Source organism: Pelmatolapia mariae, linkage group LG20 (assembly GCF_036321145.2).
Source record: "Pelmatolapia mariae isolate MD_Pm_ZW linkage group LG20, Pm_UMD_F_2, whole genome shotgun sequence".
Taxonomy (NCBI): Eukaryota; Metazoa; Chordata; class Actinopteri; order Cichliformes; family Cichlidae; genus Pelmatolapia; species Pelmatolapia mariae.
The window spans coordinates 10,149,870-10,169,371 of record NC_086244.1 but is presented as its reverse complement, the minus strand read 5'-3'; the positions used below and the strand labels follow the sequence as shown (position 1 = coordinate 10,169,371).

Below are 19,502 nucleotides of genomic sequence, written 5' to 3'. Positions count from 1 at the left end.
TTTAATTCAATAAAATATCAAGTACAATTAAAGCATTTCACCTTTCAATATTAAATAATTAGACTTATTTCATTCATTGCCAATACTATTACAAAGAGTTGCATCATTTCACTGCAGCACAACTCTTCCCTTGACAACCACTGCTCCAGATACACACAAAAAATGTAGAAATTCACTCGCATGTATGTAAAACCTGCACAGAAATACTGCATACACACACACAAAAAGAAAAAAAAAAATCACATCTGAGAATAAAGCTAAGGTGACATGTGAAGAGTCGTGAATGATTGCGCAATACATGCACCCACTCCTTCAGTCCCATTCAAAGTGTCCTTGTAAACTGGTGGTCGCCGTCTTCACCTGTGAAGCGTACCGTTTTCAGCACAGTGGATTCCCTTTCGGCTCTAAAGTCCACCGATGATCAGACAACAGCACGGAGATCCGTGCAGAGTCTCCGGTGTGTGAATGTGTGTGTGTGTGTTTTAACACTGTCCGGTGGCAGAGAGCAGGTTGCGCAGGGTGGCCAGCTCTCTGGACAGCTGCTCCACTCGCTTTTGTAAACGATCGTTCTCAGCGGCCAGTTCCAGCACTTTGTGTTGAGTCTCCAAGTTGCGCATTTTGGCTTTGTCCCTGCTCTTCCTCACGGCGAGGTTGTTCCTCTCCCGCCTCATCCTGTACTCTTCACTGTCCTTGTCCAGGCGTTTCTTTGCCTTCCCGCTTGGCATTTTGCCGCTGTGCGATGGTGACCTGCTTTTACCTGACGGGGCAGGTGTGCCGGGCGGGCTGGAACAAGTCGAGGACGCAGTGGAGATGTTTCCGAGACTGCCACTAGTGGACTGGTAATGAATGTAGGACCTCATGTCAAAAGCAGACGAGCCGTTCTCCATCTTTGCGTCTTCCTGACTGTCTTCTCTGTCGGCGGCAACAGCAGCAGCAGCAGCTCTGTAGCGGCTCCCGAGTTCAGGGCTCAGCACGCTATCCACGCGGGTTTCCTGCAGCTCCGGGTAACCTAGCGCGTAGGGCTCCCTGGGGTCCCTCAGGTTGTCGCACTGGCTCGTCTCCAGCTCGTTCAGTAGCGAGTAGTTCTTGTAGTTCTGCAAAGCTGCAACTCTTCTCTTGTTCTCTGCCAAGAAATCTGAGAAAACGTCCCCCTGCTGCTGCTGCGTCTGCGCCGCCAGCTGCGGGTAGTGCAAAGCTGAGTCCAGGTAAACACTGAAGTCTATCGCTCTCTCCCGCTCTTCAATGCCCAGCTCCGTCATCGAGTCACCGAGCCTCCAATAAGAGCCGCCGCCGATGGGGCTGATAACGCTGTCTCTACTGTGGATAGCAAAGCTGCCCTCCTCGTAGAAGCCGGCCACTTCCATGGATCTTAACACCCGCCGGATTGCAGAAGCATGGAGGGCTGAGGTGAGACGCCCTGAGTGTTTTGGGTTGAGCTGTGAAATGCGTCTGAATGTGGTGAGTCTATAGCTCCCTTGACAACATGCAGTAAACTACTTTGAAGAACTTGTGCTCTGGGAGTGAGAGGAATTGACAGGTTCTTCCTGTCTCGAGGGGTTTTATTTTTTCTAGCGAGGGGCGGAGCTCAGGTATGTGACGTGCAAGGCAAGTGGACAACCTGTGCTGTTTTTCGAGGATCTTTGGCACACTGAACTGCGTTTGAACACAATAAAAAGCGAACTTAAGCACTTAAGCGTTTTTTTCTCTCTTTCTCCCCCTTCTCTGTTTGTTTGGTGGTATTGTAGCACTTGGCTACAACAGGAGTGTCAAGATAGGAAATGCAATCATTTGTATGATTTTAAAACAAACGAAACTTAACTTAAAAAGCAAAATAAAAGTGAAAATATTAACGCACAACGGCGAGTACTTAACCAAGAGCGCAATAACGAAACAAAACCATACGTTAGGAATTATTTGAAACCAGTGTTTTGACATCGGGTCTCTTCACGCCCTCTACAGTCAGATCTCATCAACTCGACAATAATGGAAAAATTCCACTCGGCATGTTTACCATTTTCTAACTTCGTGCGTAATCGTCTCATAACAACGATACTCATGAGCGCAGCCCCTGACAGCTGTTTCCTTTGAGCTGACTAGATTAAACCAGTATGCTGTTCTGTGGTAGACCCCTACAAGATGATACATCTCTTCCAGAACTGTATCAGGGTCAAGGTAGGTGTAATGAGAAATTTAGTGAATCTGGTTTATGTCTACCTATGACAGTCCAGTGGGTCCACGGCTGAACCCAGGCTCACTGTGCAAAGATGACAATTCTCCCAGAACATACAATCAAGAATAAAGCCCAACATCCCAGTGTTACCAGTCACAAGTGGCCTCTGAATTGGATTTACAGTCAGCACTCTCTGTTTTCTTAGACATGCAATTCCGATAAGGAAAGAATTCCCAAAAAAGGTCCTTTGATGGAGAACCGGAGATGGTGGTAGTGGTGGGTGCGTGTGTTGGGGGGCGATTTGTAAGAAACCCGAGATGCAGTGTGAACAGCACATAAAAGCGGCGAAGTTAAGAGACATAGTTATGGATTAAGTCTTACTGCCACCTGCTGGTGACAAGAGTCATTATAACTGACTCAAAACCGAGGTTTTGAGTTCCTGGCCAACATCCAATCTGATTTCAAGTAGGCCGGAGCTGTTAAATCACTGAATAATAACGTATACACATTTTCTCTCTGAGTATAAACACACTGTGAAAACTTTTTTTTACATTTAAAATAACTATCCACTTGTTTCAAGTTTACTAAAATGAGATTTATGTAAAGGGACAGACTCTTACACACACCCACAGCTGAGCGGTTACTAATTTGTGAAACACTTTGGGTGCCTCTTTTTCAAAACCTTCTATCACCGTTTCCCCACATTATTAGGTACACTTCTTCTACAGCTAGGACAAATATTTAATCCGCCAATCACATGGCGGAAACTGGGCGCATTTACCGTACAAATCTCACTTGTGTCTGTTTTTCTGATTAAATGGAACCTGTTATACTAATTCCCAGCTTTGTATTTTCATGTTTGGACTGCTACTAGAGAAGCCTCCCTTCGCCCACTGTCTGAAACAAGCTGTTTAGCTTCCTTCTCGCTCGACTTAATCCAACTTTCTTCTGATTGGCTGTTCCTGGTAAATATTTGAATATCAGGGGTGAGGTTGCTGCGCTCACTGCGAAGACCATATAAGGATTTCCCCTGGCACTGACGTCATCAAGAGTAAGAAGAACTGTCTGAAGTATGAGCTTCTGGCTCCCAGTGACTGTTTGTGCATACACTGACCTATTTGTAGCAGAATACACACTCACTGACCGCTTTATTAGGTACACCTGTTCAACCGCTTGTTAACGCACACATCTAATCAGTCAGTGCATTTATGCATGTAGACATGGTCGAGATGACCTGTTGAAGTTCAAACTGAGCATCAGAATGTGGAAGAAAGGTGTTTTAAAATGACTTTGAATGTGGCTGGTCTGAATATTTCAGAAACTACTGATCTACTGGGATTTCCCACACAACCATCTCTAGGTTTTAATTTTTCCTCTTTGGGGATCAGAGGGATTACCTGTCACATGTTGTTTTAAATCTTATAATGTGTCACATTATTTTTTAAATAACCAATGAACCGTTAAGACACCTTACCTGAGCATATACTGGCAACCTCATACACAGCTGAAGCATCACAGGTGACAGATATCACTGTAACACCTGTTCCTGTTTTCAGCAGTGATGTGGCACTTGCTCAAGATTTGGGGTCAACAAAGGAATACCTGAAGGATTTAGCAGCTTAACACTTTTGTTGATAATGGTTGCCAAGTTGCTGTCTGTGATTACACATAGTTGCAGTGAAGGCTTAAATGTGATGAAAAAACAGATTACAAAAGGTCAGATTTGTCAGAGTGCCTAACATACAAGACAAAAAAACAAACACACATAGATCTACAGTGCATGATGTGATAATAGAATATCAACATGATCATCAAAACTGAGAACACTGTCCAAAATGGTAAAATTCCTGTTTTTCACGCTGTATTTCAGAGAAAGGGATGACAAATATGACCACATTTTTCTGTCTCTGACTTTTTGGATCAACAACAAAGTTTCTGTTTTGTTTCTGTTCTAAAAAGTTTGGAGGCATCCAGCAGTTAATGTCATCAGTGCAGGTAAGATCATCAGAGGAAAATGCTGAGTACAAATGTACATCATCTGTGTAGGAATGGCAGGATATATTATGATTCCTTATGATAGTAACAAGCAGAACCATGTAAAGGTTAAGGAATAAAGGACCGAGGACAGACCCTTGAGGAACCCCAGTTGAATTTATCTTATTCTGTGGATCTAAAACCACTAACTGATACATAAAAAGTTATATAGGTGTGAAGTTTTTATGACCTTTTAAAACCAACTGAGTCATGAAGGTTTTGGTTTAAAATTTCACGATGTGTCAAAAAAGTGAGATGACACAACCCTCTTTCTGAAAAATGAACTCATTAACTCCCTTTTACCTTCCATGTGATCAACCACTTCCCCAAAGCCTCAGGTCTCTAGCTGAATATAAATAAATGTGAGATACTGGCTCTGCATGAGTCCCCCCTGCAGTCAATATGTAATACACATTTAAAAGGAAGTGAAATGTTATGGAATTATACGGATGAGATAGGAACTGAAAATAGGAATATTTGTGTTGGTATAAGAAATATAAACCAGTTCAAAATATTCATTTTAAACTGATTGCTGCAGAGGGACATAGCAAAGCAACAAAAGCAGCTTTCAGCTACTCCGTTGCCACATAGCACCACGTGTTTGATTTGGCATAGGTTTTTAATGCTTGTTTATTTATTTATTTATTACAACAGATGTGCTTATGGACACACACTCCAAAATGGATGACTGTGTCTGGCTTTAATTGAGCCAGCCAAATTTTCTTGCTAAGCAAACGTGTTAACCACTACACCACTGGAGGCATAAATGTAACATTAGTAAGTGATATGGTTAAAAATTATAAAGATGTTTGGGCTAATGCCATTGTTTTTTATAATACAAATAGTACTTCAAACTGAGATGGTTTAGAGCCTTCATTCTGAACAGACACTACTTTTGATCGTTATTCCCAGTGTGATTTTTGGAAAAAGGGCTCAAACAGACTTTGTTTGCAGCTCTTTATCAGTTAAACTCCCAGATTTCTATCAGCAGGTCATTCTCTACTGGAAATGAATCTATAGCCATACTTTTTGTCCACACAACACACCTATGTGGAACACCAGATGCATTAGACTTGGTACGATATCTGTGTACGGATGTAGCTCATTTTATGGATCAGAACGGTAATCTATTACAGCCTGAGGTGTACTGAGAAAAATTCAAGTTAGGATGCACTGCTAAGAGTTATAAAACATTGACAAGAGCCATCTGGGTCCCTCTGAGATCAATGATTAAAGAAGACACTGTGTACTCTAGGACTTCTCCCAGACTGACAATAATTGACTTTTGTGATAGCAGGTGCACAAACAAAGTTATCAGAAATATTTTATTAGACAAAATGTATCATAACCCAGCAAAAAGGAATTATATTCTGAGGAAGTTCAGGTGTTACAGAGAAATATGTTTCACTTCCTCTCCTAAATGAGATTTACCCAACTAATGAATACATAAAGCTGAAATTTTATTTGGATGTGAACTCTGGTTTAAAAAAGATATTGAAAGTGTGGACCTCATGATTCTATTTTTATTAATTTAATTTCTAGAACAACGTGTGAAGCTGGCTGCAGTCCAGGCTGCTTCAATGCCCACATTTAACAATGATTTTAATTAAATTTGAAATTATTATCAATCAATCCTAAATTGGATTCCATTATCTGGATTGTGGTATTATTAGGGATGTCTTTTATTCACAAATACTTGCATTCAATTTTTAATTTAAACCATGCATAAACATGGCTGGTTATTTTAAGTTTAATGCACTGTTTGAGTGTCTAGTTTCTTTTTTTGTACACTGGTTGTGTACATAAATATTCTTAGTGCCTTATTTGACTGTGTGGTTGTTCATAACGAAAGTTGTCTAAAAACTCCGCTTCCCGTTAATTCCATTGCACAGATATTGGCTGCAACTCACATAGAACACCAGGAGAGGGCGCTCAAGATGGTGTTGAGGGAACAAGTGACTGGAAGTAAATGCATTTACAAATACTCCTAAGACAGAAAATGCCACATATAATTTCAGTTTTCACTAAACGGTATCGATAGTGCGTTCGCGCTGAAATAAAAGTTCATTTTTTTTCTTACAGGAGAGCATAATTTGCAGATAAAATTCTAGCATTCTGCCAATGTTGCTGATTGGTTAGTTAAGGATTTACGACAGGATAGACTCCCTTGACGATACCCATTAATAAGCCTCTACTAGTAATGAATATTTGATTTAGAAGCGTATTTATATTACCACAGAAACCTAAGCGTGTGTAAAACAAAATAAAACAAATAAGTACTTTTTTCTTGTGGTCTCCATGGCTGCAAGCTTCATACCTGAAATGAAAATGTCATATACCGTACCGTAAAGTGGCACATAGTGCGGTGACCTACCCAAAGTAGAAAGAAATGTAAGATTATTTTTAAGGAATAGCTGTAAATTGTGTCAGCGCCTTAAAACATTATTGACCCTAGTGAAGGTTACTGTTTACTGCACTAAATTTGCATTAGTGTTTCCTGCTCATTCTGGACTATCGCGGGCACGAGCAGAGCGGGTTCTAGACAGCACGGGTGGGGTCAGGAAATTCGATCGCGCCCCTCGCAGCCCCCTTCCCTATTGGTCACTTGGCTGCCTGTGAAGTAACCAAGCAGCCAACTGGCTGTTGATTGGTAGCTGCGTTCAACGGTTTGCACCTCATTGGCTGAAAACGTTACGCTGTCTGTGGGCTGAGAAGTTGGTGATTCTGTTGGTTCCTGGTGGTGAGTAGAGAGATTGAAGGGGCCGGGCCCATAGCGGAAAGAAATGGCGAGTATGGTTAACGAGAACGAGTGTGGAGGGGAAACACAGAGCCTTGAGCCACAGGGACCGGGCCGGGGAGCGGCCAGATGGGGTCCACAACACGCCGGTGCCCGAGAACTGGCTAATTTGTACTCGCCAGGTGAGTCGATCCTCTCCGCTGCAGCTCCGTCTAATGGGCTTGTTCACCGAGTGGCGGTGTGACATAACGACGGTCTTTATTCAGTCACCAAGAAACAAACTGCTAAAACTACTAAACGAAAAGCAGCAGACTGTATTTAACTGCTCCACTTAAATGAAACCGAGCAGTCGTCGGCAGTATGGGTGTATTACAGCCACGGTGCTGTCGTGACACAAGAGGAAATTATGTCAGAGTGGCTGAATTTGTTTTCGAGTGGCTGTGCTGCTTTGACATTTCGAGCATCAGGGAGAGAGGTTATAGAAGAATCCACTGCCTCTGCTTTAGGCTGAGAAACCTCGTCTGGTCACGGAGCTGCTGTGACCTTTCTTATCTGTGCTGTTGTTGGTTGCCAAGTCAGCACACGCGGGCTGCAAACACAACCAAAAACTCATGCTCTGAATTGTTTGGAGAGCTCCATCGGTCACCCTGTTAAAACACTCAGTGGTGTTTCACGCCCATCATAAAAATGCATTTTCACAATGGCAACTGAAACTAGGCTTTGCATGTGACTGATTAGAAACTTAATTTAGTTCCTGGGCCACATGCAGCCCCCGTTTGATCTTAAGTGGGCCAAACTGGAAACACTGCATTAAAAACACCCAGGAAGTCCTGTGATAGTGGTCATCTGGGCCAGAGAGAAAGACATCCTTTATCCCAGTCCATTAGACATTTGCCACTCAAGAAAAGATATTTGTAATGCCTTAAGAAAAATGTGCAACTTCAAAAATATTCTGCTTTTCCACATTTTTTTGAGTCTACTGTCATTACACGCGCATTACATTTCTACACAGTTAAGTCACAGCAGGTAGCATGGTTTCTCCTGCATATTAAAAACCTCGTTACTGTATGATTTAGTTTATCTAGATCTTGATTTCATTTGACGTTTTCAAACATCAGGGATAGATGTTCACATGGACAAAAAAAAAAAAAAAAAAAAACCTGTGTAGAATCTTAAAAAAATGCCCCAAAAGTAGAGGCTAATGCGTGTTTATTGGGTTATTGGGTGCTGTTGATTGCTTCTGTTTGTTTTCGGATACTTTTTCATGGCAGGTTTTGGACCTTCATTGAGAGAATATGAGGAATAATAATCATAGTATCAGTATTCGGACTCACAAATGTCAGCAAATTCCTGGAAGGAGATTTGATGAAACTGACCAAAACAAAGGCTGACGTCCGCAGGAGGGAAGAACGTCTCATCATTTTATTTGTATCTGGCCAGATACAAATAAAATGATGAGACTGGCAACTGGCACTGCATATGAAACACCCCGATACATTATTAACACATAATGCACCAACACAAATGCTGGCAAACACTTAACATAGGTAATGTCGGTTAGGCAAAAATCTAAATCAGGCCTTAGAGAGAGGGTGAGGAGACATGTGAAGGGAGTTGAGAGCAGAGCAGCTGCTCCCCTGAAAGAGCCAGCTGAGGTGGGTCAGGCATCGTTTCCTAGGTGCCTTCCCTTGGAGGTTTTCCAGGTACGTTCCTCTGGGAAGAGACCCCGGGATAGAACCAGAATTCACTATGTCATCTGTATTGGGAACGCCTTGGGGACCTGGCAGGAATGGGATATGTTACTGGAAACATAATGATGTTCTGGAATACCCAGTGCATGTCTGGAGCCACAAAATTTTGACTTAAGCAGAACAAAGCTGATGAATGTTTCTCAGCGTTAGGGCTTTCTTAACAGCTCAGCACAGAGCACCAATATCACTGACTAACATTTCTGACCAAAAGCAATGCAAATTCACGTTAGGCAAGGAAAATGATAAAACCACAGACTACGATGGAGCGGGTAGATAAGCCGCCATGTTCAGCTGTGTGTCTGGTCAATAACACAGCTGGCTCATGTTTCCTGCTTCGGCTGTTGAGTGACTCTTTGGTGGCAGAGGGGGTGGGATAACCACCATCTTTAGTGTTGCAGAATTCTCCAGTGGATTTCTATTCATCATTTGTTGTGTGCATTAAATCTCATGCTTATAGTGTCTCTCGGGTGTGCATTTGACTGGTGGATGATAGGGCCACTGCAGACAAGATCTGCTGAAAGATGAATTTATCAAATGTTTTGTGGGCTAAATTATCACAGATCATTCTAATTGTTTTTAATGTTTTGGTAAAATCGTTATGGTTTCACAAGTGGGGCATGACAGAAAAAAATAAGCACCACAGTTTAATGGAACATACATTTGTTCGGGACAGATTTACTGGAGCGTAAGCTGATGTAAATATAAAACAGCCAGTAACAATGAGGTCACACGTTAATGAGGGTTAATGCAACAAACTAGTATTATATTTTTTAATGAATAAATCGAAATGCTCCAAAAATGTGAGTTGGTTCAAAATGAGTTAGTGCATGCTCAAAATTTCCCCTTTGACAAATATTAAAATCTGTGGGATAAGCACTAAACTACTGAGTTTTTTTAAAAGGAATAAGTCATATTCACCCACGCCTTTTACTAAGATCTAGTCTTTTGGTTTCACACTGTGTTTGCTGCTTTTTTGCTGTTTTGTTTCTAGGTCACTAAATGACAGTCTTTGTGCTGTAACATGTGGACAGGTATTTCAGGCCCTGCTGCTCATTATTGTCAAAGAACAGAGGAATGCTGCCACATCAGACAAACACACAGAGTCGTTTGCTAACCTTTGAACATCATTGGATTATCTGCACTGAAAACGCTGCACAAGTGATAGAATTTGTCACTAAAAAGCTCCTGTTTCTTGTTCTTTAAGGCAAAAGATGTCAAGAATGGATCAGTGTCATCCTCTGCTTCTCTCTCATGGCCTTCAACCTCATTTACCTCCTTGCCAATTTCCATCAGGGACATATATGGTCCATCCTGCTGGGCATTGGTAAAGTATTACATTTAAAAAATGATGTAGTCTTCTTATGTGTTATTATTTGCTGTCTCTTTTATCAAGCTTCTCTTTTTTTTCTTCTTTTCAGTGGCAGGTATCCTCACTGCAGACTTTGCATCAGGATTTGTTCACTGGGGGGCTGATACGTGGGGATCGGTAGATCTACCCATCTTTGGAAAGGTATGATTTCCCATCATTTACCTCCAAATAGTCATTTTTCAAAGGGAGCATTTTCCTTAATTTGCCACATATATGCAGGCCTTTATACGTCCATTCAGAGAGCACCACATCGACCCCACAGCCATCACCCGTCACGACTTCATTGAGACCAACGGTGACAACTGCATGCTGACCATAGTCCCTCTAGCAAACATGGCCTATAACTTTCTCACCCTCTCACCTGGTGAGTTTCGTATCAACAAAGCATTATCTCCACCGTGAAAATACTCTAATCTGATAAAAAAATAAAACAGTTTCTTTAAGAAAAGGGCAGGAAGGCAACAGCAAACAAACTACCATGTTTGTCTTCTTTTACCTGCAGCGGAGATTTACCATATCTACCCCCTGTACTGCTACCTGTATGCACTGGCCATCTTTGTGACTCTTACCAACCAGATTCACAAGTGGTCTCACACATACTTCGGGCTGCCTCGTTGGGTCGTGTTCCTGCAGGACTGCCACATCATCCTTCCCCGCAAGCACCACCGCATCCATCATGTCTCTCCTCACGAGACCTACTTCTGCATCACTACGGGTTTGTAGTATTATTTCATCAGGATTACCCAGACCTTTTCTCACACTACCCAACCAAACTCTGTCTACCCACTTCTACTATGTTTGCATGTTCACATGGAAGATTTGCTACATTAGGGCTTAGTCATACAGGCCCAGAGACTGGTTGTTGACCCTTTGGCAACCGCTGTGCGCTAAGGAAACGTGTATTCCCTGACCAGTTGGTAAAGGTTGCTGGCTGTTGCAGGGTGAAAACGGTTGCAAAGAGGGTGCTTCATGTCCAGGCTTGCATGACTGACTTTAGGTTGTAGTGCTTTATAAAACCTCCCAACAATGAAGCTGCACCTGTGCTGACTTACTGGCAATGTGTTTGTCATGAAAACTGCTCCTTGCGCAGTTAGATTGTGTGCAAATACATGTACATTTATCTGCCAACTGCTCAAAATAAGATCAGTACACTGTATTTAGGCTCATACTAAGTGTGTAATTATCTAAAAATTGTACTAAAGTTCTGTATTTAAACAGGCTGGGTTAATAATTAAGTTAATAATCTTTTTTTGTTCCACACTTGGGTCTTAAAAGTGAGTGATTATTTCACCTTGCTGTAATGCCTGATTTAAGGTATCTTCGGAACCTGTGGGCAAAAGAGAGGCTTTTTTCTTCTGTCTGATTGCAGCCCGCCTGTAGTCTGAGCAAGCTTTAGTAACATGTTTATAAACTGTCTGAGTGGAGAGCAAAAAAGGAACTTATTGACCTAAATTCAATTTAGAAACCACTGGTTAGCCAGAGCCCGGTCATTAACAGGAAGTTTTGATGCAGGTATACGATATCCGGCTGCACGTGCAGCCCGGAGACATTGCCGGTTGATCGCAAAAGCAAAGTCACAGAGTAGCTGAGGGATTCTCAGTAGTAGAAATATCGGATGTGGTCAGTTAGTGGAAAGGGTTATATTATTACAGATTTCCAGAGCTTATCAGAGTTAAAAAAAAAATAAGAATATGTTTCAAAGAAAGAAGGTTAGGGCAGGTTTTATAGTTTTCCATTGTGTGTTTATTTCTGTCGAAAGATGGGTTTTGATCTGTTGCTTGCTGCTGTATTTACACCCGACATCTTCATTAAGAGTGCTTCACTCAGTGTTATGCAGAGTCACACTGGGCAGGGTCTGATTTAAGAAAGACAGACAGAATAAAGGATGTAATTAAAGATGATTTGAGAGTTAACGTTTGTTTTTTAATTCTCCAGGTTGGCTGAACTACCCTTTGGAGAAGCTGGGTTTCTGGAGATATTTGGAGGAGCTCATCCAGGGTGTGACAGGAGAGAAGCCGAGGTCGGACGATCTGAAATGGGCTCAGAAAGTCAAGTAACACAGCGGGCTAACTGCACCCTACCTCAGACAACACTGGGTCCGTCCAGGCTTCTCATCCCTTTTTTTCCCACACTTAGTTTTTCTTCCTATGGACTTACAATCTAACACTTTCTGATGCCATAGCTTTAACTATTGCACATTGTTTTTCTCTTTTTCAAAAGGAGGGCTTTGTTGGTGGAATTTTTCATCACTCTCACACAGATAATATTTAAAAAAAATGCAATATATCCTTGAAACTTTATATATTTAACACAGCTCATCACTTTTTAGGGGTTTTGCTAAGGAAGAGCGATCATATACATTTGAAATCACTTTCTAAGGAAATCAAATATTTTCTCCACATAAAAAAAATCAAACTCAACAAAAAAAATACTTGAAAGGTTGAAAACTCTTTGCTTCTCCAGAGCCAGAGCTGTTAATTTGAAGTGATGATGAATCACATTATATTTAGCTCAGCTTTATTTTCTGTGGATCTGTCTCTGCATCTCCACTTTATCAAGGATCTACTTGATGTGCAAGTGATTTTAGGCTTGAATTTTATTTAGGTCACGGTGCGTAGTCAGGCTGGAGTGATGTAGGACTTTTGGAAGCTTTACCAATTTTGATATCTAAAGATCAAATTGATAAATATTACTGTACATTTATTGTATACTTGCACATTTGGGTTCAGCTCAGCCCACTTTTGACACTCTTTAAAAGCGAGGTAAAGATGCGTTCAAGGATGATTAATATAAACTGTTTCTAAAACACAGCCATATTTAATTGTTTAATCTGGGGTGTGTCAACCCCCCAAAAATGACTCCAAAAATACCGAGGAACATAGACAGTGTAGAAGATGGATGTAGCCACAGTGAGGTCACCCAGAGGTCAGTGAACTGCACACTTGTTGGTTGACGTCTTGTCAATCACAAATGGTCAGCTAATGGGTAATTATCCTTTCTGAAACTTAGAATGAGCAAAATGTATTTAATATTTTATCTAATATAACCTGAAATGAGTGGATCAGATCCATAAAAGCATTTCTTGGAGGCCATTAAAAAGAACGTATATTTAAAGCACTTCCATGTTGGCTTCATGTCCTAGGAGCTGCGTCCATCTTTTATACTTTCCTAACAAAGAGGAGATGTTACCACGAGATGCTAAAGGAAAAGATACCCTCCCCTAAAAAAATCAAAAGAAAACGCTAACTGCTCCTGTCGGATCATAGTGGTATTTTCAGTTTCATTTGTGGATCTTTGCATGTGATCCAACCATTGAAAAAGTCATTTTCAAGCAAAACCATTTGATTTGAAAGGCTTGTAAAAATTTACAAAACTGCAGTCATCACTGATGTTAGGTCATTATAAATTTGGGGCAAATAGAAATAAATTCGGTTGTTGTATCTGCTGGGTTAGTCTGGCCCTAAAATCAGATGATCATGTGCCCTCCACGCCGACGAACCAGTTTGCAGGAAAGAGGCACATGCAGTTTTTTGTCAAGCTGCCTTACACGCCGCATATGCAGTACTTCTGTTTGTTTTTGGTTCAGCTGCAGCTCTTTTTGTTGTGATGTTGCATTGTTCTGTCATTCTGGGGTTTGTATCTCGCATAGTGAGACGCAGACACTCCAATGTTACGTGTCAGCTTTGTGTGATGCTGTTTTCACTCCGTGCTTCTCGCTATTGCTTGTATCGTGGAAGGAGACTGTCAGGTTCAGAGCATAACATTCCCGCTGACCAACGTTGCCACCGTGTACCTTCTTGGTAACTGTGACAAGCAGGCTCGGTGATTGTTTCAAGGGCTTCACTGAAGGGTGACGATCTTGGAATTTCCTTTAAAACCTCTAGATGAGATTAATTGGTTGAAAGTTTTAATGTTACAGTCATTGATTTGTAAATGTATTGTACAGCAATTAACTATGCATTGTAATAAGAGGCCCTTAATTATATGTCTTAACTCATCTGATTAGGTTCAAATGCCTTTCTTTTTCTATAGTTTACACATATTTGCTAAGTCAGAAGAACTGGAGTTTAAAAATTTAGCTACTTAAGAAATTGCATGACAATTTTCCTTTTTTCTAATTAAGATGTCACACAGACGAAAGAATGCATGCATGCATATAGCATGTCGGCTTGTGCAAGCAATGCACTGGGTCACCAGCTTTCCTTTGAGTTTGTGTAAAAGCAGTCATGAATGGGGAGGATTTCGCTCGCTCCAGAGGAAACTAATTGTACTGCTTTTAAGAAATGACCCCAAACTTTGACCAAATGGTCCCAGGTCTGAACCACCAAAGTGTTATCTTCATTCCAAGGAAATCCTGGCAAAGTTTTTCAGGCGGAAATGGGAGAAGGTAACCTTCTTAGGTTTACTAGGTTAAAGGCTTACTTGTTAAGCTTAAAGTAGACAGATTAATGATCATTACAGTTAAGTTTGCAGCCAAAGTTCTGCTTTATGTTACGTGATATTCCACTTTTAGAATCCTTCATACTTGATTATATAGGATTATTTACCATAGATCAGCAGCAGGAGTACACTGCAGACTGCATCGTGCTTGTAGAGTATTGTGAGAAGCAGTTTTGTGTGCGCTTGGTAGTGTCATTTTGCTGGTAGATGGATGGTGTTACGTGTGACTGCATTAAAGTTTAAGGCCCGCTTGAGTTCTACTCCTGTAGTTCTTCTTGGTCAGTATTAGGCAAAATGTTTGTGCACTGTTACACTGCGGTGAGTGAACGCGTTAGAGCCTTTGCAGACAACTTTCTAAGTGGGAATCTTGGCGCTGGCTTTGCTGGATGTTTCAGTGCTTCAGCAAGTTGCTTTTTGTGATCTTATAAAGGTAATGGCAGTTTAAAGGATGCTTTGTGCTTTTATAAATCAGCATAATAGAAAAAAATAAGGATAGAGGGTGGAAATGATAGATATGACACGCCGTAATTCATTTGGAAACTGACAACTTTATTTTAAATATGTATGATGAGCTCAGAAGGAACCCAAACCATAATAATCTTTGCTTGGAGAAAGACTGGACATCTGTTGGTGTGTACGGCTTTCATGGTGAATAAGCTGGTTGTGAGTGTGGCGCTAACATGCATAAGCTTTCTTCTTACTCTCCAGATGATCTCAGGATTGTGGTTAGATTAATTAAAGTAATTGTGAAAAACAAACTCCTTTTTTTGTGAAGTTAAGGCCATTATTTCAGAAATAAAAGTCATATACATCAGATTTTTTTTTTTTTTAAATCCAGAGCAGTCACATTATCGTAGATGCTTTCTGGGATCTATTGTTACCATAAATCAGTACGGTTAACTTGGCCACTTGTTATTGAGGTAGAATTTGTGATCGAGCTGTATTTGGGTTTTCCGCTTAGAGACAGTGAACTTTCAGCAGTGGATTTGAACGGTGTTTTGCGACAGTATGTGGTCAATTAAGTATTTTTTTTCGCACCTGGAAAAATTTAGTGAGAGCAAATGAAGATGTTAGTAAGTGAGATGGGCAGTCGGAATCTCTCCTGTAATGGTCCTCGGACTTTATTGAATCGCCTTATCCTCTTGCCAACAATGTGGGAAAAGAGTTCATTGACTGACTTTAAATTGCTCATCATTTGACTCTTGCTTCTTCTGAGGTAAGGTCCATGTGGATGTTGTTGTTGTTGGTTATGTACACCGGTGGTGGGGATGGAGTTTTAGATATCAGATTAATGCCTTGATGCCTTTTTGTTGTCTTCCAGTTGGAGGACTTACAGTGTAAATAATATACTGTATTTATAAATAAACTAATAAACATATTTCTGTGTTTCTCTTTCTTTCTGTTATCATTATTATTATTATTATTATTATTATTATTATTTAGTTTAAGGCCGGGAAAAAAGTGTATTATTTAATCTGTTTTAGGAACTTGTGACGATTTCACAGGGTAAATGGTTAATGGCCTGTAGTTGTATAGCGCTTTACTAGTCCCTAAGGACCCCAAAGCGCTTTACACATTCAGTCATCCACCCATTCACACACAGGTGATGGCAAGCTACATTGTAGCTACAGCTGCCCTGGGGTGCACTGACAGAGGCGAGGCTGCCAGACACTGGCGCCACCGGGCCCTCTGACCACCACCATTAGGCAACGGGTGAAGTGTCTTGCCCAAGGACACAACGACCGAGACTGTCGGAGCCGGGGCTCGAACCAGCAACCTTCCGATTACAAGACAAACTGCCAACTCTTGAGCCACGATCGCCCACGTACACAAGTACACAGAACACCACCTTCTCATACATAATAATTCTATTTTTTTAACCTTGTGATGAAATTTTAAAAAGCTAATTTGCATATACAAGTTTTAATTTGAGTTATATTAGCAAATCTTTTTGCAATGTATTCTTTCAAAATGTATAGTGCAATTTATTTATTTTTTACATGGGGAAAAAAATCACACTGATAAAGTCTCTAAAGAAGAAGTCTCTAAAACTTGCAAAAACTCACATATCAAACATGATACACTTAGCATTAAAGGGTTAAATCAACTGCTTGATTGTGTTTATATTTGCCTAAGTAAAGACTTTCTCACCATAACTTTTTGCAGAAAAGGTACAATAATCGGCAGCATCTGATGGTCTTCTGCCACTACTACAGGTACTTGTGTCAGTGGTTAAACCCTCCACTATGAAAAGCGTATTAATAATTAATGACCCTGTCTGTACCTGGAGCCTGGCCCTCGACACATTTACTGCTAATCGATGCACTTCTCACAGATGCAGCTGTCATGTTACATTCCAGGCTTCTGTTTATTCCAAATAAAACAAACACTTTAAATTCACTTATTCAATTAATCCTGTTCAAGCAGAACAGACAAATTATTCTGCACTCAGTTCCACTACACCATATTGAGGAGATTCTACAATAACAAAAGCATTCAGCAGTCATTTCATTAGGCACACCTGTTCTGCTGCTTGTTAATGCAAATGTTAACCAATCACATGGTACAAAGACAAATCTATTTAAGTGTGTAGACATGGTCAAAACGACCTGCTGAAGTTCAAACCAAGCACCAGAATGGAAAAGAAAGGTGATTTAAATGTTGATGCCTGACGGGCTGAGTATTTCAGAAACTGCTGATCTACTGGGATTTTCCTGCACAACCATCTCAAGAGGTCACGGAGAACGATCTGGAAAAGAGAACATCTTTGCAGAGCTGCAATTCTCTGTGTGAAAATGCCCTGTTATCTCAGAGGTTAGAGCAGAGTGGCCAGACTGCTGTGAGCTGATAGGAAACTAAGTCAAACAACCATTTTATACAACCAACGCACAACACGTCAAACTTTGAAGCAGAAAATAATCCAGGTGCCACTACTGTCAGTTAAGATCAGGAAACTGTGGCTACAATTCACACGGGCTCACCAAAATTGGAAAACAGAAGAATGGAAAAAGAATTTGCCTGATCTAGTGTCTTGATTTTCTACTGTCACATTCAAATGGCCGGGTCAGAATTTGGTAGAAACAGCTTTCAAGCATGAAAGCATGGATCCATTCTGCCTTGTCTCAACACTTCAGGCTTGTGATGGTGATGTAATGGTGTGACAAATATTTTCTTGGTACCCTTTGGACCCTTTAGAGCCAAATGAGCATCTTTAAAATACCACAGTCTGCCTCATTATTGTTGCTGACCATGTCCTTCCCTTCATGACCACATTGTATCCATCATCTGATGTCGGTTTAAAGCACAAATCTCACAATATCTCAAACTGGTTTCTAGAACATGACAGTGAGCTCACTGTTCTCAAATGGCTTCAACAGACACCAGATCTCACAGAGAGTACCTTTGGGTTGTGGTGGGACATCATAGATATTATTGGATATCCCAATTCTTTGATCTTTGGGCTGAAGGAAGAACAACACTCGGTGTATAAATGCTCAATCAACAATCTCATCAACACAATTCTCTTTATTCCATACAACACTTTGAGCATTACAAACGTCCGGACAGGAGATGTGGACAGGAGGGTGTCCGCCAGAAGTGTCTGACCATTTCTCACATTCTTATAGCTTCGGCCCCCCTCCGCACTAAGCATTCACATTCACGCCTCTGTCAGTGCGACCCAAGGCAGCTGTGTCTACAATGTGGCTTGCCATTACCAGTGCATGTGAATGAATGAATGAATGTAGCGTAAAGCGCTTTGGGGTCCTTAGGGACTAAGTAAAGCGCTATACAAATACAGGCCATTTACCATTTACCATCTTTCTCTCTTACGGCGCCTAAGTGACGGCCTTGGCTTCCTGTTTTATCTCCTCCTGATGAGATGGGGCAGAAAACCTCTACAATATGTTCTGTTCTCTTTGTAATCAGAAAAGGAAGGCCATGATTCGACACAAACAGCATTTCTTATAACTCAGCAGTATAATGCATCATAAAACAGTGTAATGATTTCACAATCTTTAATCCAAGGCATAATGTGGCCTACAGCCGTATAATGATTCAACAATTCTTTGATTAGAAGTAAAAGGTGGCATAAGATAGTATAGTAATCTCACAATATGCACCCAACAAACCTACAGCAACTGTGTGATGCTGTCATGTCAGTTAGTAGGGCTGGGTTAATTGATGATAGGGTACACCCTGGACAGGTCGCCAGTGTATCGCAGAGCTAACACAGAGAGACAGACACCATTCACACTCACACCTATGGACAATTTAGAATCATCAGTTAACCCAACTGCATTCAAACTCCACACAGACAGGCTCTTGTGGAGTCAAACTCAGGACCTTCTTGCTGTGAGGCAACAGTGCTAACCACCGCGCTGCCTTGTGAATACTTGTGATCAATAAATGATCAAAAGGGGGGAATGTGATGGCACTGGACAGCTGCTGTACTTTGTACTGTTTTCTGAGCTTTGCCAAGGCAAATTAACATCTCACAGAGACAACTTGTTTTATTTCAGATTTCCGTAACAGCTGATACTGACATAACAGCGTCACACAGTTGCTGTAGGTTTGTTGGCCGCATATCCATGATGTTCCACCACATCCCAAAGGTACTCTCTGTGAGATCTGGTGTCTGTTGAAGCCATTTGAGAACAGTGAGCTCACTGTCATGTTCAAGAAACCAGTTTGAGATATTGTGAGCTTTGTGCTTTATCCTGCTGGAAAACCGACATCAGATAATGGGTAAAATGTGGTCAAAAAGGGAAAGACATGGTCAGCAACAATAATGAGGCAGACTGTGGTATTTTAAAGATGCTCATTTGGCTCTAAAGGGTCCAGAGGGTACCAAGAAAATATTTGTCACACCATTACATCACCATCACAAGCCTGAAGTATTGAGACAAGGCAGAATGGATCCATGCTTTCATGCTTGAAAGCTGTTTCTACCAAATTCTGACCCGGCCATTTGAATGTGACAGTAGAAAATCAAGACACTAG

The 19,502-nt window shown here is 41.1% G+C and overlaps 2 protein-coding genes across 2 annotated transcripts; one reads left to right on the top strand and one right to left on the bottom strand.

Annotated features, from left to right (window-relative positions):
- Positions 1-1,543, bottom strand: cebpb (CCAAT enhancer binding protein beta). The gene has a single exon (XM_063464132.1). It carries the CDS (start codon positions 1,362-1,364, stop codon positions 483-485), a length of 882 nt encoding a protein of 293 aa, XP_063320202.1. The 5' UTR covers positions 1,365-1,543; the 3' UTR covers positions 1-482.
- A 5,375-nt stretch (positions 1,544-6,918) lies between these two features.
- peds1 (plasmanylethanolamine desaturase 1) lies at positions 6,919-14,717 on the top strand. Its single transcript, XM_063463329.1, has 6 exons — positions 6,919-7,123; positions 9,897-10,016; positions 10,111-10,202; positions 10,281-10,425; positions 10,564-10,776; positions 11,997-14,717. Exons 1-6 carry the CDS (start codon positions 6,988-6,990, stop codon positions 12,116-12,118), a joined length of 828 nt encoding a protein of 275 aa, XP_063319399.1. The 5' UTR covers positions 6,919-6,987; the 3' UTR covers positions 12,119-14,717.
- The last annotated feature ends 4,785 nt before the right edge of the window (positions 14,718-19,502 follow it).

Excerpts from the sequence above, each read along its gene's own strand:
- peds1 (XM_063463329.1), top strand. The coding sequence starts at position 6,988 with ATGGCGAGTATGGTTAACGAGAACGAGTGTGGAGGGGAAACACAGAGC. Across the intron at positions 10,017-10,110 it reads GTCCATCCTGCTGGGCATTG|TGGCAGGTATCCTCACTGCA; the intron begins GTAAAGTATTAC and ends TCTTCTTTTCAG. Across the intron at positions 10,426-10,563 it reads CTTTCTCACCCTCTCACCTG|CGGAGATTTACCATATCTAC; the intron begins GTGAGTTTCGTA and ends TTTTACCTGCAG.
- cebpb (XM_063464132.1), bottom strand. The coding sequence starts at position 1,364 with ATGGAAGTGGCCGGCTTCTACGAGGAGGGCAGCTTTGCTATCCACAGT.